The 24,430-nt window shown below is 39.9% G+C and overlaps 1 protein-coding gene across 9 annotated transcripts in view; it reads right to left on the bottom strand.

Annotated features, from left to right (window-relative positions):
* The window catches only part of CHD7 (chromodomain helicase DNA binding protein 7), a 131,496-nt gene that overhangs the window by 47,014 nt on the left and 60,052 nt on the right, over nt 1-24,430 (bottom strand). For 8 of the 9 annotated variants that reach the window (XM_077185916.1, XM_077185905.1, XM_077185932.1 and 5 more), the window contains 2 exons: nt 10,417-10,838; nt 1,238-1,376 (listed from right to left, as the gene is read on the bottom strand). In XM_077185916.1, coding sequence (XP_077042031.1) covers nt 1,238-1,376; nt 10,417-10,838 — 561 coding nt within the window. The remainder of the gene's footprint in view (nt 1-1,237; nt 1,377-10,416; nt 10,839-24,430) is intronic. The other variant, XM_077185919.1, reaches the window with a different exon arrangement.

The raw sequence follows: 24,430 nt of genomic DNA, 5'->3' as shown, positions 1-24,430 counted from the left end.
TCCATGCAGAAATGTTGAATTATAAATGGAATATAATCACCTACAAACTAACCCAAAAAACCCATCCGAACCCCTGAAGTTTCTTCATCTTTTGCCAGTGTCATCAATCAAGCTGGCAGAGATTTGCAGCACAGAACAGAAAAGTTAATTCTTCAAACACTTTAATATCTGCATGGTTTAACTCAAGTTCTCTAATTCAGAATACACCATTTGAAGGAGTCAGGAAGAGCACGCTCTTCTACTGCTTCTTTTGTTTTTAACTAGAATATACTAGATTGCTCACATTTCATTATTTAGTACATTCTTATTGAAAATAGTGGGAGGAAGGGCATAAACCATGTTTTTGTAGGACAACTGTTTGCCAAAGTCTTCACCAGGCTACTTTGACCACTCCCAATTGATCATTGGTCTGAATATCTCTCATAACCAGAAGCAATCCATCCACAACCTGATGTGCAAAGGACAAATGCAGTGCATTTCATGTACACTGGTATGACTACATAGGAGTCTCATACTTTCCCCACCACAATTTGTCCCTACTTCTTCATGAGGGGATTCTTATTTTTAGTGCCCCCTCTAAACACTGCCAGCAGAAGCAAGCCAGGAGCTGACCACTTCTTAAACATGCCAAATGACAGAACACACAAAATTTGTGCTACTCTATTTCCAGATTTGCTTTACGTGAAACAAAGGTTGGACAGAAGGTGATAGGTGTGCAGTGGTCAAGAAAAATGAATCAATGTGAGTCCATGACTGGTAGTCCTGCAAAAAAAGCCCTTCATCCACTAAAGCAGTGTAGCTACAAGTGCCTGAAATGCATATTTCCAACACTCTGCTCTGGCACACCTCATTCTTGATTTCAGAAGGTTTGCAAAGCCAATGCAAGAATAAACACCAAGCTTATAAGCAAGACCTTGTAATAGCACAGAAGTCTACTATTAAGTCTACAGAACAGAACATTCAGCATCATAACTGCAACAGCAATCAAAGAGAATGTGTGATAACAGCAGCAGCAGTATACACATATCTGCAAGCAACAAGACTGTAAAGCAAAATTATGATGAAAAATACTTGTTTTTGTAAAATATTCACCATGTGGATTTTCATTTCTCACCTTCTTTGTAAACAACACAGAAATTATCCAAATACCTGTATCTCTGTAATGAAGACCACAAGAAATAGTGTTTTATGCTTCTAAGTTGTCAATGCCTACAATGAACTTCAACAATAGCATTACCTGAACTCCTGGATCATCTTCATCTTCAGGATGAGGTGATGGTGGTGGAGTTTTTTCCAAATCTGAGTTTTCAGAACCTTCCTTTCCCTTGTTAACCTTTTTCTTCGCAGCACTGGCTTCTGAATCTTGCTTCTTGCTACTGAAACAGAGGTATTTTTAATCAGCATTTGTAGAAAAATATAAGCAAGAGGTGTTTAAAAAACAGTTGATCCGTGAGATGTTTGTTTTGAGTGACTTCATTATTTTCAACTGCCTTTCTTAAGTATTTCAAAGTTACTGCAAAATCAGTGATGCATGGGCCATCACTACACAAGCCTTAAGAACAGACACCTCCCTTCTTTCCTTCAAGACCTTAGACAGCGACACTCGATGTGTACCCAACAAGGAACTAAATATGAGATGGGAAAGGAAGAGCTGCTCTCTTCAGAACCTGCACTTTCTGAAAGCAGTGTTTGGACAACCTGACCCATGAGAAGAGAAACAGGATTACACATGTGCTTATCTTGTATTAACTGTGCAGCCCAGGTAAGCAGAACCAGGGCAAGCGTTACCAAAACAAAGGACTGAATTCATCTTCTTCTACAATCCCTGCTATTTCCAAGCAGGAAATGCACTTTAGTGTCAGTGCTGAGGGCACCCATACAGCTTCAATACATGTAACTACAGCTTGTACAGGGGGAAAGAAACACCCAGCTAGCACCTCAGCATCTACACAATACCAGAAAGCTATATCCACTGACAATGATGTTTTGAGTGTAGTTCCTTCCTTTCCTCCCCCATGAATACATTCATCACCTGAAGAGCTGGGACTGTCTCCAGTTGCCCTCATTGGCTTGGAAATGGGTGAAGACATATGTATCAAAATACAGCTTTAAATACACAGTCACCAAATCACGAACTGAAATGATCTGCAGCATGGCAGGGGGGAAATTTTTAAATGGCAACAAAAATCGATGGTAGAAGGTAGCATTTGAAAGCACATCTAGACTTTGAGTCTGAGGCAGGTTTTTACTGTTTTTTGTGGTCAGCTCCCAGCAGCCCATTTCCAGTGTGAGGGGCTTGATATGGGAAGTTGCTGAGATGGCTGACAGCAGAGCAGAGCTGTGTACTGGTACCTGACACATGGCAAGCACAGGTCACCAAGCACTATATAAGACACTTTTATATGGCTTCTACATTCTCATCACTTTACTTTCATACCTGGGAAAGTGCCCAGGTTTGTTTTTTCTTCATGATCCTCATATTTGTAATTTCTCATTTAAACAACAGCTTTAAGTTTGTTCATTTTGATCAGTGCATTAGCCCACCAACAGTGTATTTTGGATCTGTAATTTAAAATTTTCCAGTACAGTCATATGTCTCTTCAGGACTCTGACAACTTGGCTACAGCATTATTTTCTCCTTGCAGCCTATGCATAAACTAGCACTGATTTCCAAGTTAAAAAAAAAAAATTTAAAAAAATTACACATGAAAAGACTGTGAGTTTTGAGCATGGATTTGTATTATTGCAAAATTGTCTCTACTTAGCCCTACTGAGGCCATATCTGGAGTACTGTGTCCAGTTCTGGACTCCTCAGTGAAACAAAGACAAGGAGCTAGTGAATAGGATACAGAAGAGGGGCACAGTGATGATTAGGGGTCTGGAGCATCTCTCTTAAGAGGAGAGACTGTGGGAGCTGGGCCTGTTTAAAAAGACAACTGAGACTAGATAATCTACAGAGGTCACTTCCATTCCTAAGAATTCTGTGATTCATTAATGCATATAAGCATCTCAATAGCAGGTATCAAGAAAATGGTGCCAGACTCTCTTCAGTGGTGCACAGTGACAGGACAAGGAGCAATGGCCAGAAACAAAAGCAGAAGTTCTGCCTCAACATGAGGAAGAACTTTCTTACATTGAGGGTGGCAGAGCACTGAACAGGCTGCCCAGAGAAGTTGTGGAGTCTCCCTCCCTGGAGAGGAGACTCAAAACCCACCTGGACACCTTCCTGTGTCACCTGCTCTAGGTGACCCTGACTTGGCAAGGGGCTTGGATGAGATGATCTCCAGAGGTGCCTTCTAAGCCTAACAATCCTGTGAAATTAATAGGACTCGACACAGCTCAAAAAAAGCCCACCTTAAACTGTGAAAATTTAAAAAAGAATTAAAAATGAAAGGGGATGTGGGGGGAAGAGTTCGACACGGCGCAAAGAGCGCGGGCACCGCGGGGGCAGAGTTTGGCACGGCGGGAGGAGCGCGGGCAGAGGGCGAGCCCCGAGAGGCGGCGGGGCCGGGCAGCGCGCGTCCCTCCCTCCGTCGCTCGGTGCCCGGCGGGCTCCCCTCCCTCCCCGCCGGCGCTTGTTTCCGCTCTGGCTGCCACCAATGGCACAAAAAGCCGCAGCTGAAGCGGGGCCCCCTTCGCCTTTTCATCCGCACGCCGAGAGCGCTGGCGTCGCCCCGGCAACCCGCGGCCACGTGACCAGCACCTGCTCCGCTGGCCGGCGGCCACCGAGCGCTGCCATCTGCTTCCCTCAATCAGCGCCCGCCCGCTCCCGGCACCTGCGCGGCCGCGGCACGGGAACCCCCGCCGCACACACACCGGCCTCCAGCAAATCACCGCCGAACCGCTTCCAAAAACACCGGCTCCAAACCGAACGCCAAACAGCGACAAAGCAAAACAAACACAAAACGCCGCTTTACGCGTTTCTCGAACTTGTTTAAATGGAAGGTGACGGTCGCCGCCAGGTGAAGCGCGCTGGCAGCCCGGCGCTTTCCCCCCTGACCCCCGTAAATCGGAGCGGGGCGCGCAATTAAAGCTCAGCCGCCGTGCCGTGCCCCCGGTGCACGGCCGCCTGTGAATAACAGGCTTAAAGCCGGGGAGAATAGCGTGGGCTAGGCGGGATAAAACACCAGCCTGCTGAAAGGCCGGGCAGCGCTAACGAGGGCCCGCCGAGCCACCGACCGCGCTGTGCTGCCGGCCGGCCGGGCGCAGACAAAGAGCCCGGCGCTGCGGGCAGGTCCGCCCCGACACGGGTTCCGGTCTGGCCTCCGGGAGAGCTTTCTCTCCCGGAGCCATGACCTGCATCTACCCCCGAGCCGTGCGCCTCGGTGTACACAGGCACCCTCGGCAACGGAGACGCGGTCGAAGCGATTCGGACAAAGTTTCAAATCACTTCCCTTCCCAGACCAGTTATAAACACACACGTGAAAGAGCGACCGGCTTGCGGAGAACAAAGCCCGTGTGCAGCTCCACTGGGAATTCTAAGTTCTAAATTCAGCAACAGAACTGCTCTTTTTAAATGCACAGCTACAACTTCTTTGAAGGAAAGGGAAAGAAAGAAAGAAAAAAAAGTGAAGTAGAAATAGAACAGCACCACCCCTCTAAACGCAGGGACACACTGCTTCCCAGTGCATCACACATGCAGGAGCTTCATCTGGCCAGTGAAAGCATCAGCTTCCTTGCATTGCCAGCAACTGTTCTTTATCTTCCCACGGAGCCAGTGGGATTTGCTCCCGACAATTGAATGTACCTACTTTTGACTCAGCCTTTGCACTTTCCAGAAAATCACACTAAGCATTAGCCTGGAACAGAATTACCTTTCCACATGAAGAGCAGGCAAGTACTCAAGAGATTGTTCTCAGAGACTCTACCATTAGGACTCCCTGGCAGTGCTCAACACTGGGTGCACATGATCAGTACTTTCCAAGTCTGGCAACAAGGAAGGTAACTGTAACAAACACATTTTGACAACTATCTCTCATATTTGTTTTTACACAGGCATGAATGCAAAATTTAGCCAAGGCCCACTAGTGACAAAGTAAGTGTCCAATCTCAAAACAAGAACTATAAATCTAGGACAAACTGGAGCCGTATTTGCCACACACAAAACTTTGAAGTATTTAAAAACCATCAGTTAAACTCATCTCTCAATTCAAGTGATATAAATACAGATATTTCAGATTAGATGTTTTACAATCTCACTGTCCAACATCTCTTTCTGGTTTCATCCTCTTACCCCTGAGGACAGCACACCATATTGACCAGAGAGGATCAATATGAAGACAACCTGCAGAAGGTCAAACATGCGGACAATATGAAGAAAAAGAGGCTGAATAGGAAAACAGTAAGTAGGACAACTAAAATGAGAGCTAGATTTACAATTTGAGAAAGATATCCAAACTCCGACAAAGTGTTTTGTATCAGCTCAGCAGCCCCCAAGAGAACTACATGAAACTCCAGAAACTTACAAGGGCAAACCATCTGACTCAAAAATTACCCCAAAATCATGACATGTTTGCAGGATTAAGGGAGGAATTAGCCTGTATGTTTACCCTGTGTAACTACTTCACTTGATCTGGGTAACTGATAGATCTGTTTATTAGTATAATTTCTGACATGACAACTATCATGACTTGGATGATGTTATTTCTATAATTTTATGATCTAAAGGAAGTCGGATTACTGATTTTTATTTTACCATTTGGAAGCACTGTCCTATAACAGATTCACAATTGGAACCTAGCTTAGACAAACTCTACACATTCACTGTGAAGCATAAAAAACACTGAAAAACAATCCCACCTTCTCAAAGCGTCAGAGATGTGAGACTTATATTTCACTGCCTTACCCAAGGAAAACAATTATTTTTTAAAACTCCTAGTGTAATCAAAACTTCTTTTAAAATCAGTTTTTACATATCACAAAAGTAGGAAAAACAATACACAACAAGGTTTTTTCCAGCCTGAAAAGTCAGCCAAATTACTAAAAGGCTTTGGTAATAGTGAAGCCTACAAGGCCTGCCCTGCAGCACAAGCAAAGGTAAATATCAGGCAGCTGGGCTGGTTCAAAAGGGAGATGAGGACAGGTGTGAACAGGAACAGCCTCAGCGGACACATGCATGGAAATCTCGCACGATTTCCTGTTCTCTCCCAAAGGCAGCCCCTTCCTGCCTCGCTCAGGATGATCTGACCTTGGGAGTGGAAACTACCACCACTGCCTCGGGACCTCTCTTCCTGTCCTACAGCTCCCCAGGGTGCTGTGTCCTGCTGTCCGCACCGCTCCCCCACGCAGCAGCCTCTTCCCACTTCCGTGGCCAGGAGCCATCCCCTTTCCGATACAACAAACAGCCAAACCGTGTGCCAAAAAAGCTCTTCTCCACCTCCCTCTAAAAACTTTAATTATGCTCATGTTTAGCACTCCCCTTGTAAACAACAAGCCACTCGCCCTACACTGTGTCCCAGGCTGCTGCTCAGCGTGTGGGGAAGATGAAGCTTTCCCTGCCGCAGGGAGAGGAGGAAGCAGATATGAGCAGCCCTGCGAAGCACAGCACACTGCTTTGAGGAGATGGGCCCAGGCAAGAGCTCCTGCAAATAGCTGCCATTTGGCCCTTGCAAATAGTTACTGCTCCTGCCACCATACTCGGTGGCCAGTCTCTAGGGTTTCATAGGAAGACAGCAGGAGAGAGATCAGCTGTGCTGCAGCGTGATCTTCTCAAACAGGTGGTCCTCATCTCCTCCAGGGACAGGCACAGGAGGAACAGACATCTGAGCCATGACTTTGCAATTCAGTAGGATTACTTGCCTTTCCCTTTCCTCTACTTTTGGAAAAATCTGCTTTGCATGTGCCTGAAGCTGGTTTCATAAAGTTTAGAGCCCACATAATACTCAGTACCCACTCAATTTAATGAAAACCCTTCACTTGTGATCCTAGTTTGCTTTCAAACTTGACTAGTTTGGTCCACAAGAGATTTGTTTTGCCAGTGTTTTTTTTTTAGCCACCACTGTATTTGTCTTTCAGTATTAGTAGGATTGGGCAAATATCCATTAAAAGTTAATAGTACAATATTAATGTGTGATCTTTCTTTCACTATGCAGTGTAACATACAAGCAGAAAATCTGGACATTTTCTTTCTTTTTGAGATCCCATGACACAATTCAAACTACCATTAAACTAATCAGGTTCTTCTATTTTCCAATCTGACTTGTCCCTCACATGAAGGTGCATTTCAGTGAGGCAGGCTGCTCATTTTGCTGCAACTTGAACCAAAGATAACAGAGATGTGAAGGATAGTTTCTGGGGTTTTGTTTTTATTTGTTACATAAAAGGATTATAATTTTAGTTGGAATTGGAACTAAAATAACAGGGTTATGAGCTATATTAAATTACAAAATGGTTAAGATAATTAAACATCAGATTTTTTCATCCATGTGTATGCTCTTATACAGCCTGTGTCAAACTTAATAGTTAAGGACTAGTTATGCTCTATCCAAAAAATATTGCTCCTCAATAAATACCTAACTTTATTTACCTTAATTTTACACAATTGCAAAACTCTTCTATTGAAGCTGACCATCTTACTCAGGAATGAGGACTGTTAGTTACACATAGCATTTTTAGATTTCTAAACCACACTATTCCTTTCAATGCTTAGAAGCAAAATACTGAGCACTATAAGCAGTAGCAGTAAAGACATGCCAGACAGTAACTTTAGAAAAATATTTTACTTCTACCTAATCATCCATAATCTGTATTAATATGCATTAATCTCACTCACCTAAGCTACTGTAATATTTCCTTTCTGGAGTTAGTGCTGCTGAAATACTGTGATTTAGATGACTTGGACTGTTGATTTATTTAAAAAACTTGATTCAGTGATCTGTCACTGGACAGGTTCCCCAGTCTTTGATGTTGCCAAAGTAAGCAAGTTTCTTTCACTGATTTAAAATTCTTTGGCAGCATAGGGTCCCCACACAATCTCTGGGTTCTTCAAAGAAGCTTAATATTGAAGCTGACAAGACCACAAAATGAGAACAACCTTGTTTTCAGGAGAGCATTTGGTAACAAGAGACACAAGCCCATTATGGCAAAAGTAGGACTTTCTCCACACCCCTGATTAAGCACAAGGAACACCCAATGCTCTTGCTGCTGCTCCAAACATGTTTCTCTCACAGGTAAAACAACAGAGCTTAGTACTTACTAGAATACAGTAAGTCACTTAGCCAGCCAGGGACAAGAGTCATTGCATGGGAAAGCAGATAAAGACTCACCTACAAACACAATTAAGCAAGCAGTGTTTAGTTCCTTCAGAGGAAACACTGCTCCTTTAATCTGCACTGCATATCCCAAGATTTAGAGAAGATGTGCATAGAGGTATTAGGATGGAGTGGATAGGACAGACCAGCTCTGAGCTCTGATGTCCAGATCATCAGGGTGTTTTTGAGGCAGACTCCTTCTAACCAGGGTTTAACAAACAAGAATTCAATGTAGTCCATTGAGAAGTCCTGCAGTAAACAGTTTTTACTTTTTGGCAGCAAAAATCTGGGAAATGCTCAGTAACATTCATGATGTAGCCTGATCAGCCTTTAAACCTGTGAGGCTAGGGAACTGAAGTACCCATCTTTAGAGGAAAGTCTGAGGAAGCTTTGCCTGTTTAGCCTGGAGATGACTGGGAAGAAATCTTACCAATGCATACAAGTATCTTAATGATGGGTGTGGAAACAGTGGGGCCAGACACTGCTCAGAGGTGCTCACTGACAGGACGTGGGACAGTGGTACAAACTGAAAGACAGGAAGTTCCACCTGTCTAAAAAGAAAACCTTTACACTGAGGGTGACAGAGCACTGGAACAGGCTACCCACAGGGGCTGTGGAGTCTCCTTCCCTGGAGACACTAAAAACCCATGCAACCTGCAATAGGTGAGCCTGCTTTAGCAAGGGCATTGAACTACATGATCTCCAGGGGCCCCTTTTCAACCCCAACCATTTTGTCATTCTATGAAAAGGCTATTTTAGCTGATACAGTACTTTCATTTCAAAAAGACATATTGTATGATATATAACTTAAGAGATTTTCTAAGCTGTGAATTGCTGCTATGTATGTAAACCCAATCCTTAGGACAGTCTGGAAAACAGCTAAAGTAAATGCTGTAATTTACTGATCAGTTAATATAACCTGTACACAACAACACTTGATTTTACAATCCAGTGTTTATAAATTCTTCAGGAAACATCATCTCTGCTAGTACAGAAACTTTTCTGTCTTGCTAAAGCAATAACATCTTACTGTCCATCCTCATTTAGCTATAGAGCTGTATCAAACCTAACCAATAAATAGTCAGTCTTGTAGAATATATGCAAAGCTGACTCATTAAGTGCAATTTTTAAACCCTAATACAAATGGATTTTGCAAACTGATTTGGATTAACCAAGTCTGGCTGTGCTTCCATCTGGAATTTATATTTTATAACTCTAGCCACATCTTGAAAAACAGATTCAGATGTTTGGAACAAATTCAGAACAGTTGTAAGAAATTCTAGGTACAAATGAAAAAAAATATTGAGCTTTAATGTCTTTGTGGTCTCCGTTTTCTTCCAAGTAGGCATTTATAACCACAGTGTTTAGGGACTTGAGGGACAAGGAAAGAATCTGTGTTATTACCTATGACATATTTACTCATGTGTAATGACAGTTTATGCTTTCTTGTACTACTCTGGAACGTTTTAAGCCTATCCTGATAAAGGTACACGATTCTGAATGGCAACTTAAAAAACCCAGTTAAGAAACATGGTTGAACCATCTGGTCTAACCACAAAGATTTTCTGCTAGGAAAATTGTTTTTATGTGAAACAGGAAAATTAATATCATCCCTAAGGTGAGGACACATCAATATCCATATAAAAAATGCCTTTTAATAGCAGAGATTAAGAGCCCATGAGTTGTGTTAGTATAAAACAGCGTCTGTAAGGGTTGTACAGCATACAACAATGTGAAGTACCTAATTTCTCTTATGTAGGGAAAAACATCATCAAACCATTAGACTCTCAGCCTTCATCTCTGAAACCCTACATTAATATTGAAGCTGTTTAATTTCTCAACACATAAACCACACACAAAGACAGATAAGCATTAGAGGAGAAAGAGTTACTTTTGAAATCTAACACATCCAGAAACTTTTCTGCCTTGAAAGGAAAAACTAACCTTCTGCCTTTCCAGCTTGCTTAAAATAACTGTGAAGCCATAAACAGGAAAGTCAAACAAGAGAAATGTGCCCAAGCTTCTCAAAAACATGATGTTGTAGATGGTATAAGGCAAACGACAAAACAAGATTTCCTCTCCGCCCACGCCATTTAGCACAGATGCTCTAGAAATCCCACAAACACACTGTTTATCTCTTATTGCATATACAAGTTTCCTGACTTACCTAGCCTTTTTGCTGGTCTTGGGTTTTGGCGTGGTATTTTTTGCTTTCTTTTCCTTTGGCTCTTTAGGGGTCTTAGGGACTTTGGGGGTCTTGGGTTCCTTCTTTTCCTTGGGTTCTTTAGGATCCTTCGGTTCTTTTTTTGCCTTGGGCTTTTTCTTTTTCTTCTTGTCTTCTTGGGAGCAATCCACTGAGTTTCTGCTTAGATTCTGGCTGTCAAGCCCCCCAGGAAAGTCTTCCTTACCAAAACCTTTACTGGGACCTTCTGCAGCAATGTGATTGTTTTTCTTTTTCTTTTTCTTTTGCTGTGGCTGCGGCTCAATTGACGGCAGATAATCATCGCTTTTCACTAGCTGGGTATTCGGTCCACTAACCTGAGTCATATCCGGCACTGGTTTCTCTAAAAAGGGTTCCGACGGAGAATGCTGAGAGAGAGAAAGAGAAATAAAAATTGGAGATCTGCAACTTTGATTTCTCAAACTTTGCTCTTTTGGAGCATGAGGTAACAGAAGGAGAAAATATTAAGCACAAGATTAACCTGTTAACAAGAGTCAGCATATCTGAAACACTGTGCAGTAATACAGTAAAGAACAATGCTTTTTGCAGTCAGAACAGCAGCAAAATGACCAGAGATTCTTGATATATCAAGGGTAAAATTATTCTAAAGCTTGTATAAAGTGGAAATATAGAAATATTTAATCTACAACACATCAATACAAAATAAAAGCAATTGTTGTTTCAGACATTTCAAAATAGTTGTTAGTAAAATGATTAACTTATTAAAAATTATTAAGCTGCACTGGAATTCTGTCCTTTGGGGAGAAAACTGTTATATTTTGCTTTTAGACATTTGAAGGAGAATAAAAGTGTATTTATTCACAGGCTATATTGACAAAAAATTAATTAAGGCAATTTACATTGGTTCATCTGTGACAGGAGCTATTTTGATCAGCAAGTGAAGGATTAAGCCACTTGAAAATGTAATACAAGGTTACGTTTTATATCAAAGATCCACTGCTTCCAGCTTATACTCAAAACAGATTTGTTCCTGCTCCAGACTGGACAGAGAACTACAGTAAGTGCTTATAAGCCTGCATAAACATCCTATTTCAAAGTCTCTATAGCATATCAGGTTTACACCAAACTTACAAACTACAGGAAAACCTATGTATAATTACACAAATGTTAAATACCTAAACTAAAATATTTTGGATATATTGACAACTATTTTCACTTCAATGGTTCTGTTCTACACAAAAATCCATGAGTCTGCAGTCAAAATATATCTAAGCTCCACCATGACTTTGCAGCCTATCAAAGCTCTGACCTCCTTCTCCCTGCCTGCCCATGGTTATAAATGCAGGACGACAGTGCTTTTCTAGAAGAAAAGTAATAGCATGACACTGTACTGATGCCTTTCTCGCACCTACATATATGGTCAGATCATTTTACCACCCCTCTTTCTCTCTCTGTTTCTCCTCCTTTTCCCTAAAAATTAAGTCAGGATGATGCTAGGTGAATTAATCATGGTATAAAAGGACAGCCATTTGAAATATTTGATCTGCTGAACTGTGGAGAAGAAAAGTTAATAACAAATAAGAATTTTACTTCTATGAAAAGCCATGCCAGTGTAACTGCAATGTTCTTTGCACTTCCTTTTCTTCACTTTTTTTCCAATGGCACTTACTGAGAAGTGGCAAGCATGCAAATGAATGACTACAAAACCAATCCCTAAGCATGAGGAGAACTGATGGACATATACTGATAATCAACTTCAGTCATCTAGATCTAAGTAAAAATGCACTTAAGATTTAGGAAACAAAATTTCTGACAATATTACGTGAAAAAGTGAATGCATGTGTATATTTCCAAATACATTAATACAATTTTCTGAATGTAAACAAACTGAACCAGTGCAGTCCCAACTACTTCTGCCATTTCTTCACAGTAACATAAACCCACTGTGCACTGAGCACACTCAAATACTCAGAAGCAAAAGGAGCAAGGTTGTCAGGAAGGTAAGATAGGAATTTTTTCTGTGTCTGAGAGGTCTGAATGGTACATGCTACACACCACAGTTCTTCATGGAAGAGACAGAACAAGAGGGAAGGCCTGAGTGACAAGACTGATGGTCTGCATCTCTTGGCTTAACCAAGGACTTCCAAGGGTGACTTCTGCATGTTTCTGTCCTCCATATGTTTATTAAGATCCTTTTTAGAGCAAAAGGGCCTAAGTTGCAATGGAAATCCAGCTGTAATGAAAGCCCCATGCACTCATTGCATTAACACTGCATCCATCAGCCCCACTTCAAGACACCTCATGCTATAGGCATCGTGAAGAATCAACCAATATCTGTTCTAGAAATCTGTAGTCACCACTGGCACGTACAGCTCTGTGCTGGAAAGTTCACAAAAACTGGGTATCTGTATAGAAAACACTACCCCACAAAGTCAGTGGTAACAATGAGTTCTGCAGTCCAATTATGCATTACATAAAATGGAGGTCTTTTAAAATGTTCTGATTGGTTGTGAATTTGGTTGACTGAATTAAGTGTCTCAGATTTGTTATATGACACTGAATAAAACTGTCTTCTCTGTACCTTGGATTGTTATGTGCTTGCAATAACCAAAAGTTTTAGGTAGGAAAATACAGGAATATTACTAATATTACAGGAATAATACTTCTTATCTCTGAGTTTTCAGAGCAGTACTTTTACCCTGTATTTTTGAAAGATAGTCAATATATTTCTGCATTACCTGCTATTTTGTATCTCATGCATCCTACATTTTGCAGAAATTCCAAGTGCAAGTTCCATCAATTTTTTTCACCGAGCTGTCCCCCACCATACTCAATTCTGTTCTATAATACTGCTCACCTGCTATACATAACATACAAGAACTCCAGGGTTTTCTTTACATTATTTACAGATTTTGTATTGAGCAAGTACCTTGAATTTGGTACTACTTTATTAGTTTGCAATATTAAGAGAGACTTTTACAATTACCTTGAAGGCACAACTTTCTAGAACATGTCAGAATCAGTAGTTTTATTTTTCTTCCTCTTATGCATACAAAACAGCCAAGCCAACAAATATTAAAAACCACAAGAAATCCAGTAATGCCATGTACATTTAATTTTACAAAATTTTCAACATTGCAACTTTATTAGTGGTATGACCATCACTGAATAAATATTATATTTTATAAATGCTTTGATATTCAAAAAAAAAAAAATCCTTGCTGCCTTTGTAAGACTTGTGGGTTGTTTTTGTTTGTTTAAGTCTGAACAACAACTTTCAGCAGAGTCACAAGCAAATCTTTCCAATCTTCACAACAGCAATGTCAGCTCTTCATGACTTGACATTTCCAGTTTTAATGAAAGGTCTGGCCAGAATGCAAGGCCCTGAGAATGGCAGCAATTGCTGCCACACTGTAGTACCCTGTGAAATTCCAGATTCTTACTTTTCAGAAACCTTATCCACGTGAGTCATTCTCGGGCTCTAGAACAACTATACATTAGACTAAAACATTATGCCTGAAACAAATACTAAAAGAACCCCAAACTTACTGCCTTTTATTTAAAGGATCAAGTTATATGCATTACCAAGCATAATAATACTATGGTTTTGGTTCATATAATTCAGAATCTCTGGAACTATAGCTACATTGCTGGGATTGCAGCTACAAAAAGACAATTCTGCCCTAATTAGGCTTTGTAGGCTGTATGTGCTATTACTTGAAAATATATTACTTTTACCACATGCCACTCCCCTTGCAGTTTGGCACATTTTGTAATCCACTTACACATGATTTTCTAAATTATAGCACTCTTTCAAAGAAAGAGCTGTGAATACTTTTATTTTTCTAGGAAGTCTGTGGCTGTACGTCTGCAATATGCTAAAACCGTTTATCCCTAACTGACAACCCCACATTGCTCCCTAGTGTGAAGCTGTGTAGAAGCAGCACAAATCTACTGAGAAGAGTCTGGAAGCAGCTTGAAAGATGCATTTTCTTACCCCAAACCAGTTGTCTGCTCTTTCTTAAGAAGGGAGAAAAGGACGAACAACAGGCTTTCACTATAAATATTAGATTAAGCCTACCACAGGGAATTATTTCAAATAGTTCTACTTCTTTAAATCTAGAAAGGATTAGCTCTAGTTACAGGGTCACAATTTCTAATGAAAGAACCCTGTTTTCCATTTATAGAATTTAAAAAAATATGTATATTACAAATTTTTTATCAAAAGATTGAAAAAAATTATCTGCATACTTCACAGAAATTGCTTCTCCTGCTGCTTTTAGTACTAACAAAGCCATAATTTAGTGTTAGCACAGAATGTAATCTTCCATGGGAAAGAAACCAGTGGAGATTAAACAGAAATAGCTATTCATCCTATTTGATATTGCAGCAGAATTATTTTTGGTATTATTTGAAATAAGGTGAAAAAGGTGCTCAAAAATATTGGTGTGTTTACTAGACCCACATCTCTTTAAATCTTTTAGAGAAAAGCTGTTTTTGTAAACATTTAACAAAGAACAGATGGCCTGTTTTAATCATGTGAAAAAACCTGGAGCTCACATTAATACTCCTACCAGCGACTACTGGGGCTAGTCACCTCCCTAACCAGCAGCATGGCACAGTCTTCAGTAATTCCATTTAATTTTATAATGGACATTTTCTCATCAGTTCCCACTGCTTGACAGTTAATCAATGCTATTAACATGCGATATCACAATGCAGGACACTCCTAAAGATTGCAGCTTATTAGAGAAAAACAGAGATTCTTCAAGAACTCCAAAGTGTTAAAACAACAGGCTATACAGCATTGTCAGTAAGAGCCAACAACACCCAAGGAAATTAAAAATGAAAACACTATTAGAGAAATAGAATTGTCTGATTCTAGACTGCAAAATTTCTGGAATTCAAATCTATTTTTAAGCTTCCAAACAGGTATCACCAAGACCTGAAAAATTAAAACCAGTATGCCTGTGTTTCACAGCTGCTTACATTTCTAGAGTGTAAGCTCATTTTCCCCAGCCCAAAGCACTGAGAGCTGTTTCAAACCAGGTGAGTTACATGAAGTAGCAAGATGGACAAGATGTAGGATTAATCCAATGAGGGCGAGTGGCAGGGAGGAAGGTTAAGGACGAGAGCCTTTCTGTTGCTTGAACAAGGACTGAACCACAATCAACTGTACTGAAAGCAGCTGAGTGTCACTTCCCTAACAGAGCAGCAACTTGAGCCAACACTGAGCTTTACAAAGTATGAAGCAAGAGCAGCAAAGTATGTGATGTGACTCAGCTAACTTCGTGAAATTGAAACATGAGCGCCAAACGAGAAACAATTTTTAAAAACCCCAACTTTTTACTGGGACTACACTCTAATTTCCCTTGTAGGTGTTATTTCCAGATTCCATGGTCTTTTCCATATTTAAATAAAGATCTACAATAACAACACTTAATTTAAATTTTCTTGAACGTTGGTTTACTAAGTTGTCTAACAGTAAAGCAAGTGCTCAGTCAGTCCCCACTGACTTCATAATACGAACTGCTGTGGTATGATCTCCATACGAGGGATAATTTCACTTTAGGTAAATCATTGCAGAATATTCTCAACTGCAAGCCTGTTCAATTACCACCTTCACTTTGGAGAAATTAAAATAACAACCTGTGCAAATTCTTTGAAAGCAGAACACACACTACAGCATGCTTCCAGCAGCAGCTCTACCTAGAGCCACAAAGATCATTCATTTTGAATTTATTTCCTTCCTGATGGGACAGCCCAAACGGTGTTAAAAGCCATCACATAACCAAATTGCTCCGGGATTCTTCCTTTCAAAGGTTAATGACAGGATTCATCCTCCCTCTGGATTATTTAGAAGGAACTGCTCATCTTGACTAATTTGGAAAGTTTCTGAGTCATGTCTCTATACATTGCTTTGTCCCTGCAATTCTCAACTTGTCTCATGAATACTTTCAGAATTAGGCCTCTCTTAGTGCCACCTCAGTGTGAAACATGTGTCACCCTTTCTAGACCTTCATAAATACTTTCCTGACATTGTCCATATGCAGAGCTCACATATCAGTAAAAACCTTAGAGTAAACAGGAATCAACACCACCACCAACACTCCGGCCAAATGCTAGTACCTACATTCAGCAAAAGCTGTACAGTATTTTTTCTATACTAGGTGAAGTTCTGCAACATCCTCAAGACCACATTCACACCTTGTTTTGAAAATGTTTTACTGATTAGCTTCTTCTCCTTTATTGTGAATGATGATCCCTTCCCTTTTCTGTGAAACTACTACCTTGAAGATGTGTAAGTTTCTTTTACTGTACTATATGAAAATACTTAATATGAAAATGTTTTGGGGAAAATGATTCTGCTTAGAAACAACTGGTATCTCAGTAATTCAGAAACCCTAAGAAAATTGTAGTTCCAAAGTGACAACTGGGATTTATAAACCAACAAGCGCTTTCAGTGATCTCTGCAATAAAGGGAAAGACATCACACCACAGGAGAGTGAAAGTCTATTTTGCAAATACACTTGAAAGGAATCTAAATTTCTTGACATACCTCTTCAGAACACAGATGAAAGTGTACAGAAAACAGAAGTTCTAGTAATACCTTTCTAGAAACACAAAACTACTGTGCATAAAAAAAGTTATTGTTTTAGCAAAGTGCTGCTGCAATACCATTTCTTAATCAAGTCTTAGGAGAAAACAGAATAATCTAAGACTATTCTAAGTCATCCCACTCTGTTACTGCTCCTGGGAACCTGTTAAAAACATTACAACTACAAACAAGTTATAACTTGCTGATATGGAATTTTTTTTAAAACTCTGGATCAAAAAAAATATAAATCTGATGCCAACAGCATCCTAACAGTTGAGTGGAAGTGATTAAAACCAGTGTTAGTGCCCTCTACTACCATTGTAAAACTGCCATAATTTCTGATTTGGTGGAGCTGAAAATATCACCCAATTACACTATTTGGAGGAATAAAAACATGCTATGCAAAATACAGAGTTTCTTAATCAAGTCTCAGCACTGCTACAGTAATAGAATTATTTATTTACTGGTCATGTACTCTGTGAAGAAACACAGATTAAAAAAGATGAATGATACTAATGTGGCCATTCAAAAAGCAAACATCCCATTATAATTCTACAGCAATTATATGCAGTGCTTTGTGCTCACAGAAAAAGTGAGACCTATTACTAAGCTATGGAATATCAGCCAGAGCAATGAGTGCTGACAGTTTGTTCACAGCTCAAGAAACAACTAACTTGTCCCATAAGAGATGTCCTAAGTTGCTGTCCATTGATCAGAATTGATCAGAATCAGTGTTGACCAGGCAATCTCAGACAACTGCCACCCCTATAGTAATGAAGCATGCATGCTCCAAATTGTCTTTACATGTAAGACATTGCAACACCTACCACTAGGATTGTATGCAACTGGTGATATGATGGTCAACAAGACAAATGTTTTATTAATACTTTTTTTGCCAGAGATTACTTTGCAATATAGACTGACTTAGCAGTATAAGGTTACCACTAATGCAAGCAGGGCAGGTCCTGAGTATTACACAACAGCAGCCTGACTCTCTACTCTCCATCATCACTTTGTAAACTGGCTGAGGACTCATGATTTTGGCAAGTTTTTACTAGCTCTAGCTGCAGAGACACATAGAAAGGGTGGAACAATTAGGTACTGAATTCTACTGGTGAAAGCTTATTGCTCATGTTGACAGCCTGTCCACCTCAAGCCTGCCCTCTGCACATGGCCACAGTAAAAGGAAACTTCACTTTGCAGGTGCTCCATTATCAAGCAGAAGACATGCCAGGACATGCCAACATGTTTTACCACAGAAGTTGCTGACTGTCAGACTTGAGGATCTTAAAGGTCTTTTCCAACCTTAATGGTTCTTTGATTCTGCCATGTAACATTTGTATTTCAAAATGTGTGTATTCTCTTTGTGAAGTTATGTCTGTGAAGTTATTCCCAGGCACAGCTATCAAGATACCTAGTGCTTACTAGAGAATTCCTTGGATTAGAGAATATCCAGGAGATTTACCATCAGTCTTTTCCAACCCCTCTAAGACAAGGCTGCTCATCACCAGGCAAGATAGGGAAGTCACAGAGTAAAGTAAGAATGTGTCAGGATGAAAGAGTCTCCAGAGAATATAGCACAATACTTCAACTTCTCCAGTAAAGGGGCAATATAGGGGAAGAAACATCTGCACATACTCAACCAAAACAGTAAAAATGAAACTGCTATGATTAAATAAATTAGCATTACAAAAGACTACCCAAACATTTTAGCCTATATACAGACTGAATTGCTGCCCTTGGGCTTGCATCCATGTTCCTCACAGCCCCTTTGCTTCACTGTAGAGGCAAAGCAGTTCTTCCAAAACAGTCAAATGCAAACACCCTTCTTCTCTTGGGCACAGCCATGCTTTGGAATTCAAGGTCCTGAGGGGAGAGACAAAACTGTACTGCCCTGTACATGCAGCCTCCTTCCTCCCCCAGCAGAATTCTCTCCATTCAGCTACCGAATGTCAAATGCATGAAGATCCATCCTCTCTGAAGGGCAACCTGTTCCTCCCTACATTACATTGTATTGCTATCATCATAGTTCATGATGCTCTGGTACCAACGATGATTTCCACTAAATATCCCATTTCCTACCCAGAAAAAGAAAATGCAACAGGACAGTCCTGGCTGACTTGATACACTAAGCACTTAGGGCCTGCCCACAGTAATAAAAGCAATAAATGCCCTCTAAAACTTTCCTTTTTCTACAGAAGACTAAAGTTGCTCAGAGAACCATTTTCAGAAGGACCTTAAATAGATCATATCTACTGATATCAATGATCTTCCTGTTATCAAATTTAAATCACAGTGACATGCAGCACACGCCACCAGGTTTAGGAGAAAATCAAAGACAAGCATACGTGGCACAAGTGCTGGTTCTTGTGACCACAGACAACTGAAAAAGTTCCATCTGTGCTTTCACTGCTGCAAGTAATAGTAGCAGTAATAGCATTACACACCACAACAGCAAGAGCATTTCTATTCTGGTACTTTTTTCCCCCACCCCTTCTAACATCCAAGAGTTACAGGAAAACTTACTTAACAGGCTATAAATGTAAAAAATATAAAGGTGGTGGGTAATAAGATACTATACTGTATGTTCACTTGATAAATACATACTATTAAAAAACTTACAATACAAGGTGTATGTGTTAAGTCAGAAGCAATACTTCTTTTTTGATTTGCCAAAGATCTAATAAAGTATTCTTTATCTGAATTCAGAATAAGTACACTTCGTCTTCTTGTAATTTATAATAAAAAAGTTTACTTTAGTCTAAGGAAAGGAGAACAACTATAGAGAGAAGGGCAGTATATTTGGGGTGGGTCTTTTCATTAGATTAAGCTGAAGACTTGCAGGCCAGGAAACATTTTTCTCCTGCCTGTTCTGCAGCACTTAAGGATAAGTAAATACAAATGAGAGAAATGTCCACCTGTCTGATGAACATCCTGTGAGCTCCAGTTCATTACTTGTAAGGACAATACTAATGTTTTTTAACAATGAATCACTGAATCATGGCATATCCTGGCTTGGAAGAGATCCACAAGGATCACCAAAGTCCAACTCCTGACCCTGCACAGGACACCCCATCATGTCCCTGAAAACATCCAAATGCTTCTCTGTCAGGCTTGTGGCTGCGACCACTTCTCCAGGGAGCCTGTTCCAGTGCCCAACCACCTCTGGGGAGAAACCTTTTTCCTAATATCCAAACCAAACCTCCCCTGACACAACTTCATACTGTTCCCTACTGGCCACCAGGGAGAAGAGGATTAGTGAGTGCTCCTCCCTACACTTGCCTTCATGAGCAAGTTATAGACTGCATAAGGACCAAACTGCAATAGACTGTAAGGAAATCCACTAGGAGCAGATGGGCACCATGTGGCTACAACTGCATGCTGCCCCAATCTGATTACTTGGCACCACTACATGCCTCTTTATTTTATTACAACATGCCTGCACCAGGAAGTCCTCAAATTCAGCCTTCAGGGTGTCCTGCTTGCACCCTGTTTGTGTATGCACACCTGAGTGGCCTTTCTTCTGGGCTGGTCTTCCAGTCTTGGGAAGCTTCAGAAAGACATCAGTCACAGACAGTCCTTTCATCCTTCCTGATGCAATTCACACTCTGTTTTGCCATTCTTACCTGCCCCAGGGCAACCTCTCACCCCTCTTCTGATGGCACGCTAATGCAAGGGTCTTCAACAGGACTAGCCCACCTCTGAGAAAGCCATCCCAGAGACAGCCTAGGGATCATAGCTGCCCAATAAGTCCTCACTCACAGACGTGACTGAACTGCCCTTCAGCAAGTGAAGAGCACAACACCAAACATTCATAAACAGTGAGATACAGCAACCACCAGTAAAATGCTTTCAAATGCATTTTTAATCCATTACATTTATTATCATATGATGTTTGTTCCAATATAGTAGGAATAGATATAACTTCTCCATCACTTTCCTATCCCCTTCCTTATATACCTAGGAAAACAAAAGCCCAGCATTTTTCTTTTTAGAGTTCCCTACCACCAGCTTCTTGTTAAACATCCATGTTTAAGAAAACTGCATATAAAAAAATAAACCAGTCACAATTTAATGACAAACATGCATCAGATGACAAGGCTGGTGAAAAGAGGATGCAATTCATAGAGAGTCTTTACTAAGAACTTTATCACTTCCCCTATCTGCACACCCCAAGAAATAACAAGTTTTCCCCAAAGGTATAAATATGTATATCATGTTCAAGGAAAGGCCAATGGCCTTAAATGTTAAAGATTTCAACAGATGTGAAAAGGACTAGAACTCCTGAGTTTTTACTCCTGTCCATAGAAAGGAGTAGTCCACTGAAGTCCCAAGATACTTCCACAATACCACCCCTAAGTATTTTTATTAAATCACAGAGTACTCTGAATGTTCTGTGGTTTGCAATACGGTATTTTTATAATTTCACCAAGATATCTTGCAGTTAAGAGTGTACCAGATCAAGAAAAAATAGGTGAAAGCATTAGAAGAAACACTACCAGCACAGATGGTTTGGTTTGGTTGGAGGTTTTGAGGGTCCACACTTTGGTTTCAGTTTGGAGCTGACAAACGTTCACTTCAACAATATTTTATCTGGATGACTGGAAGAGACCCACTAGGCAAATAATGCAATACTCTTTTTCTTCCCTTGCCATCTTCCCTCTCTGCAAGGTGAAGTTATACACTATCCACAAGCAAAAGATTAAATAATTTTCATTCATTACTTGTGCTGGTGTCCTTTTTTTTTTTCTAACTACAACTTGTACTCAAGACTTTTCTGCTACATATTTTAAAAAGCACACAGAATTCTCTGATCACATGGACTTCTAATACTGTAAAATACTAAAGGTACCACCAAAGAAAGAAAGTTAAACCACTCTAAACCAATTATTATTATTATTATTTAATGATTCTAATCTTTGCATTTGCTAACTTGCTCTGATTAAGAGCCTCATCTCAGAATTTTCTCCCAAAAGACCATATTTGATAAATGTTTTCTGATACCATAAAATTACATCCAAAGTATTTCAATCAAGCTGTCTCTACCGCTTATGTCTACTCCAAATCTCAAAGTGTTTAATTGCTGCTGTTTCAATCTCATAGTAAAGGTGAGCACATTTAGTACTAGGAGATTCATAATTTAAAACTATAACTTTACATTTTGACATTCTAAATGCCATTTCCTTAATCACAAAGAAATACCACATCATGAGAGAAAAAGAAACTCCAAAATCCCACTGCCACCATCACTTTGACTTCTATTAGATGTCAAATAATTCGGAATTACTTTGCTAACCCATTTTTATCCAATATTAAACTGTTCTTGTCCAGCAAAAATTCAAAACCTTTTTTTCAGGCACTGAAGAATGAATCAACCTGCAAATGAAACAGCAAACATGCAATGCTATCTTAAAAGATTGAAGTTCATTGTATCCCTAAGAAAACACACTGTAAATTATAAACATTTTTGATTTTTTTAAATTAGTCTAAATTATTTAAATATTTCCGATACTAGAAAACAAAGAATAATTGCTGTTACTAAATGGATTTTATGCCGTATTGCTTAACTTTCCACAAGAACATCTCTAACCTACAGCATCTCTTCTCTAGTTACTCTACAACTGCTGCCTTGTGGAGTTCCCAGGATGGATGAGACTTCTAGATTAAATCAGATCTAAATGACAATGACATTAACCTGAAGACAAGGCTCATGTTACCTTAGGAAAAACTACAAGGAGTGATGAAAGCAGTGAACGTCAGGAAAGATAAGTTACTTTTTCCTATCAGCCTCAACTCATTGCAATACTTTTTTTTTTCCCCTAGATGGGCTTTTGTTTTGTTGGGTTTTCTTTTTTCCTTTTCTTTTAAATTAGATACTCATTTCTTACTAAGAGGGTTTCCCAGCAAAGAACTTGCCATGGACCTTCTTGAAAACTGCTCAAGGATGACTGCCAGAAAGCACCTACTTGGATAACTACTGGCTTCAACTTCAGGGCAATACAGCCCAGCATAACACACACAAAGAAGCCCCAAATCCCATTACTATCACTCCTGCCTCAGGCAATTCCCTATCCCTCTGTACTGGTTTACTCATATGTAAAATGGAGAATACACTCTATAGGAGACTTTATTTGATGAATGAGTTAGTGGCTAGTGAAGTTTTGATGCCTTGTGAAGGCTGACCTAGAACAGAGGCTGGACAGAGTTAAAGAATAAAGTAGGTATTTATTAGAAGGCTTTAATGGATACACCCTGGGCAGTACAAGAGCCCAGCCAGGGCTACACCCAAGATGAACCCAAAATGGTCACAAAATGGATAACCAGTCACAGAGTTTCACACTTTTATAAGTTCCAGCTCATTTGCATATTGAAGCTAATTGCCCAATTATAGCTTTAGATTATGAAGTCCCATCCTTCTTGTTTTTCTCTCTTCAGTCCACCGTTGTTTATGCTCTTGGGCCTGAAATTTGGATCATTTGTTCTTGGTCCCAAGCTAGAGAAGGAATTGTTTTGTCTACCTACTCTGTGAAGAGAGCCTACTATCCCCTGACATGAAGCTCAGAACTACACACTAAAGCAGTACAGAATGTGAAAAATAAAAAGCTAAAACCTGAGGCATCAGTTTAGCTATTTTTACAAAGATATGAAGAGAGGCACTGTTTGTAGGAAGAGTCCGTCTGGTTCAAGGGATTCAGTGATATTCATTATCGGGTTTACTGGATAATATACAGTCAACAAATTATCAGGCCATACCTCAAACAATAAAACCAAAGTCATTAAAAAGCTACTTCTATCACAGAAGGTTACATAGACAGATTACATCCTGTTTTATAGGCATGAGGAACATGTAGTGTCAGTCCTACTTCAGATCTTCAACTGCAGCTGCGCAGCTTGCCATCATTCCGTAAACACAATCACAATAAAATTTTGTGTTAAGTAACATAGTTTAACGTTTTCTGTCACTTACTTGATTCTTTCTTTGATACTTACTTTCAAAAAGTATATATAAATGTTACAACCAAGCCTTCTTGCCAACTGAAGATACAACAAGGCAGACTCCTCAGATGTAAGAAACAATTACAGTTTTCCAACGCCCTCATCACACGCCTCTTTCAGAGCCACTAATGCTTACACCAACATAAATACTGAAACATTTTAAGGGTCCCATATTTAGTATTTGGGAAAATAACAAAAGAAGAGTTAAAAGCTGCTATTGTTCCTCATATACATGCATTTATTAAAATATACATATGTATTCAAACATTTAACTTTCAGTGTTTAAATTGTTTCTCATGATGTCTGACTCCCTTCCCAAACTACAGCTGTTCCCACGTTCACTTCCCAATATAGTACAAAAAAATCAACACAATCAAAAACCTGCCAAACCAACCCCAAAACCAG

The sequence above is a fragment of the Agelaius phoeniceus genome, chromosome 1 (genome assembly GCF_051311805.1).
Source record: "Agelaius phoeniceus isolate bAgePho1 chromosome 1, bAgePho1.hap1, whole genome shotgun sequence".
In the NCBI taxonomy this organism is placed as follows: Eukaryota; Metazoa; Chordata; class Aves; order Passeriformes; family Icteridae; genus Agelaius; species Agelaius phoeniceus.
The sequence above is the reverse complement of the archived record's forward strand: the minus strand, read 5'-3'. Positions and strand labels throughout refer to the sequence as shown.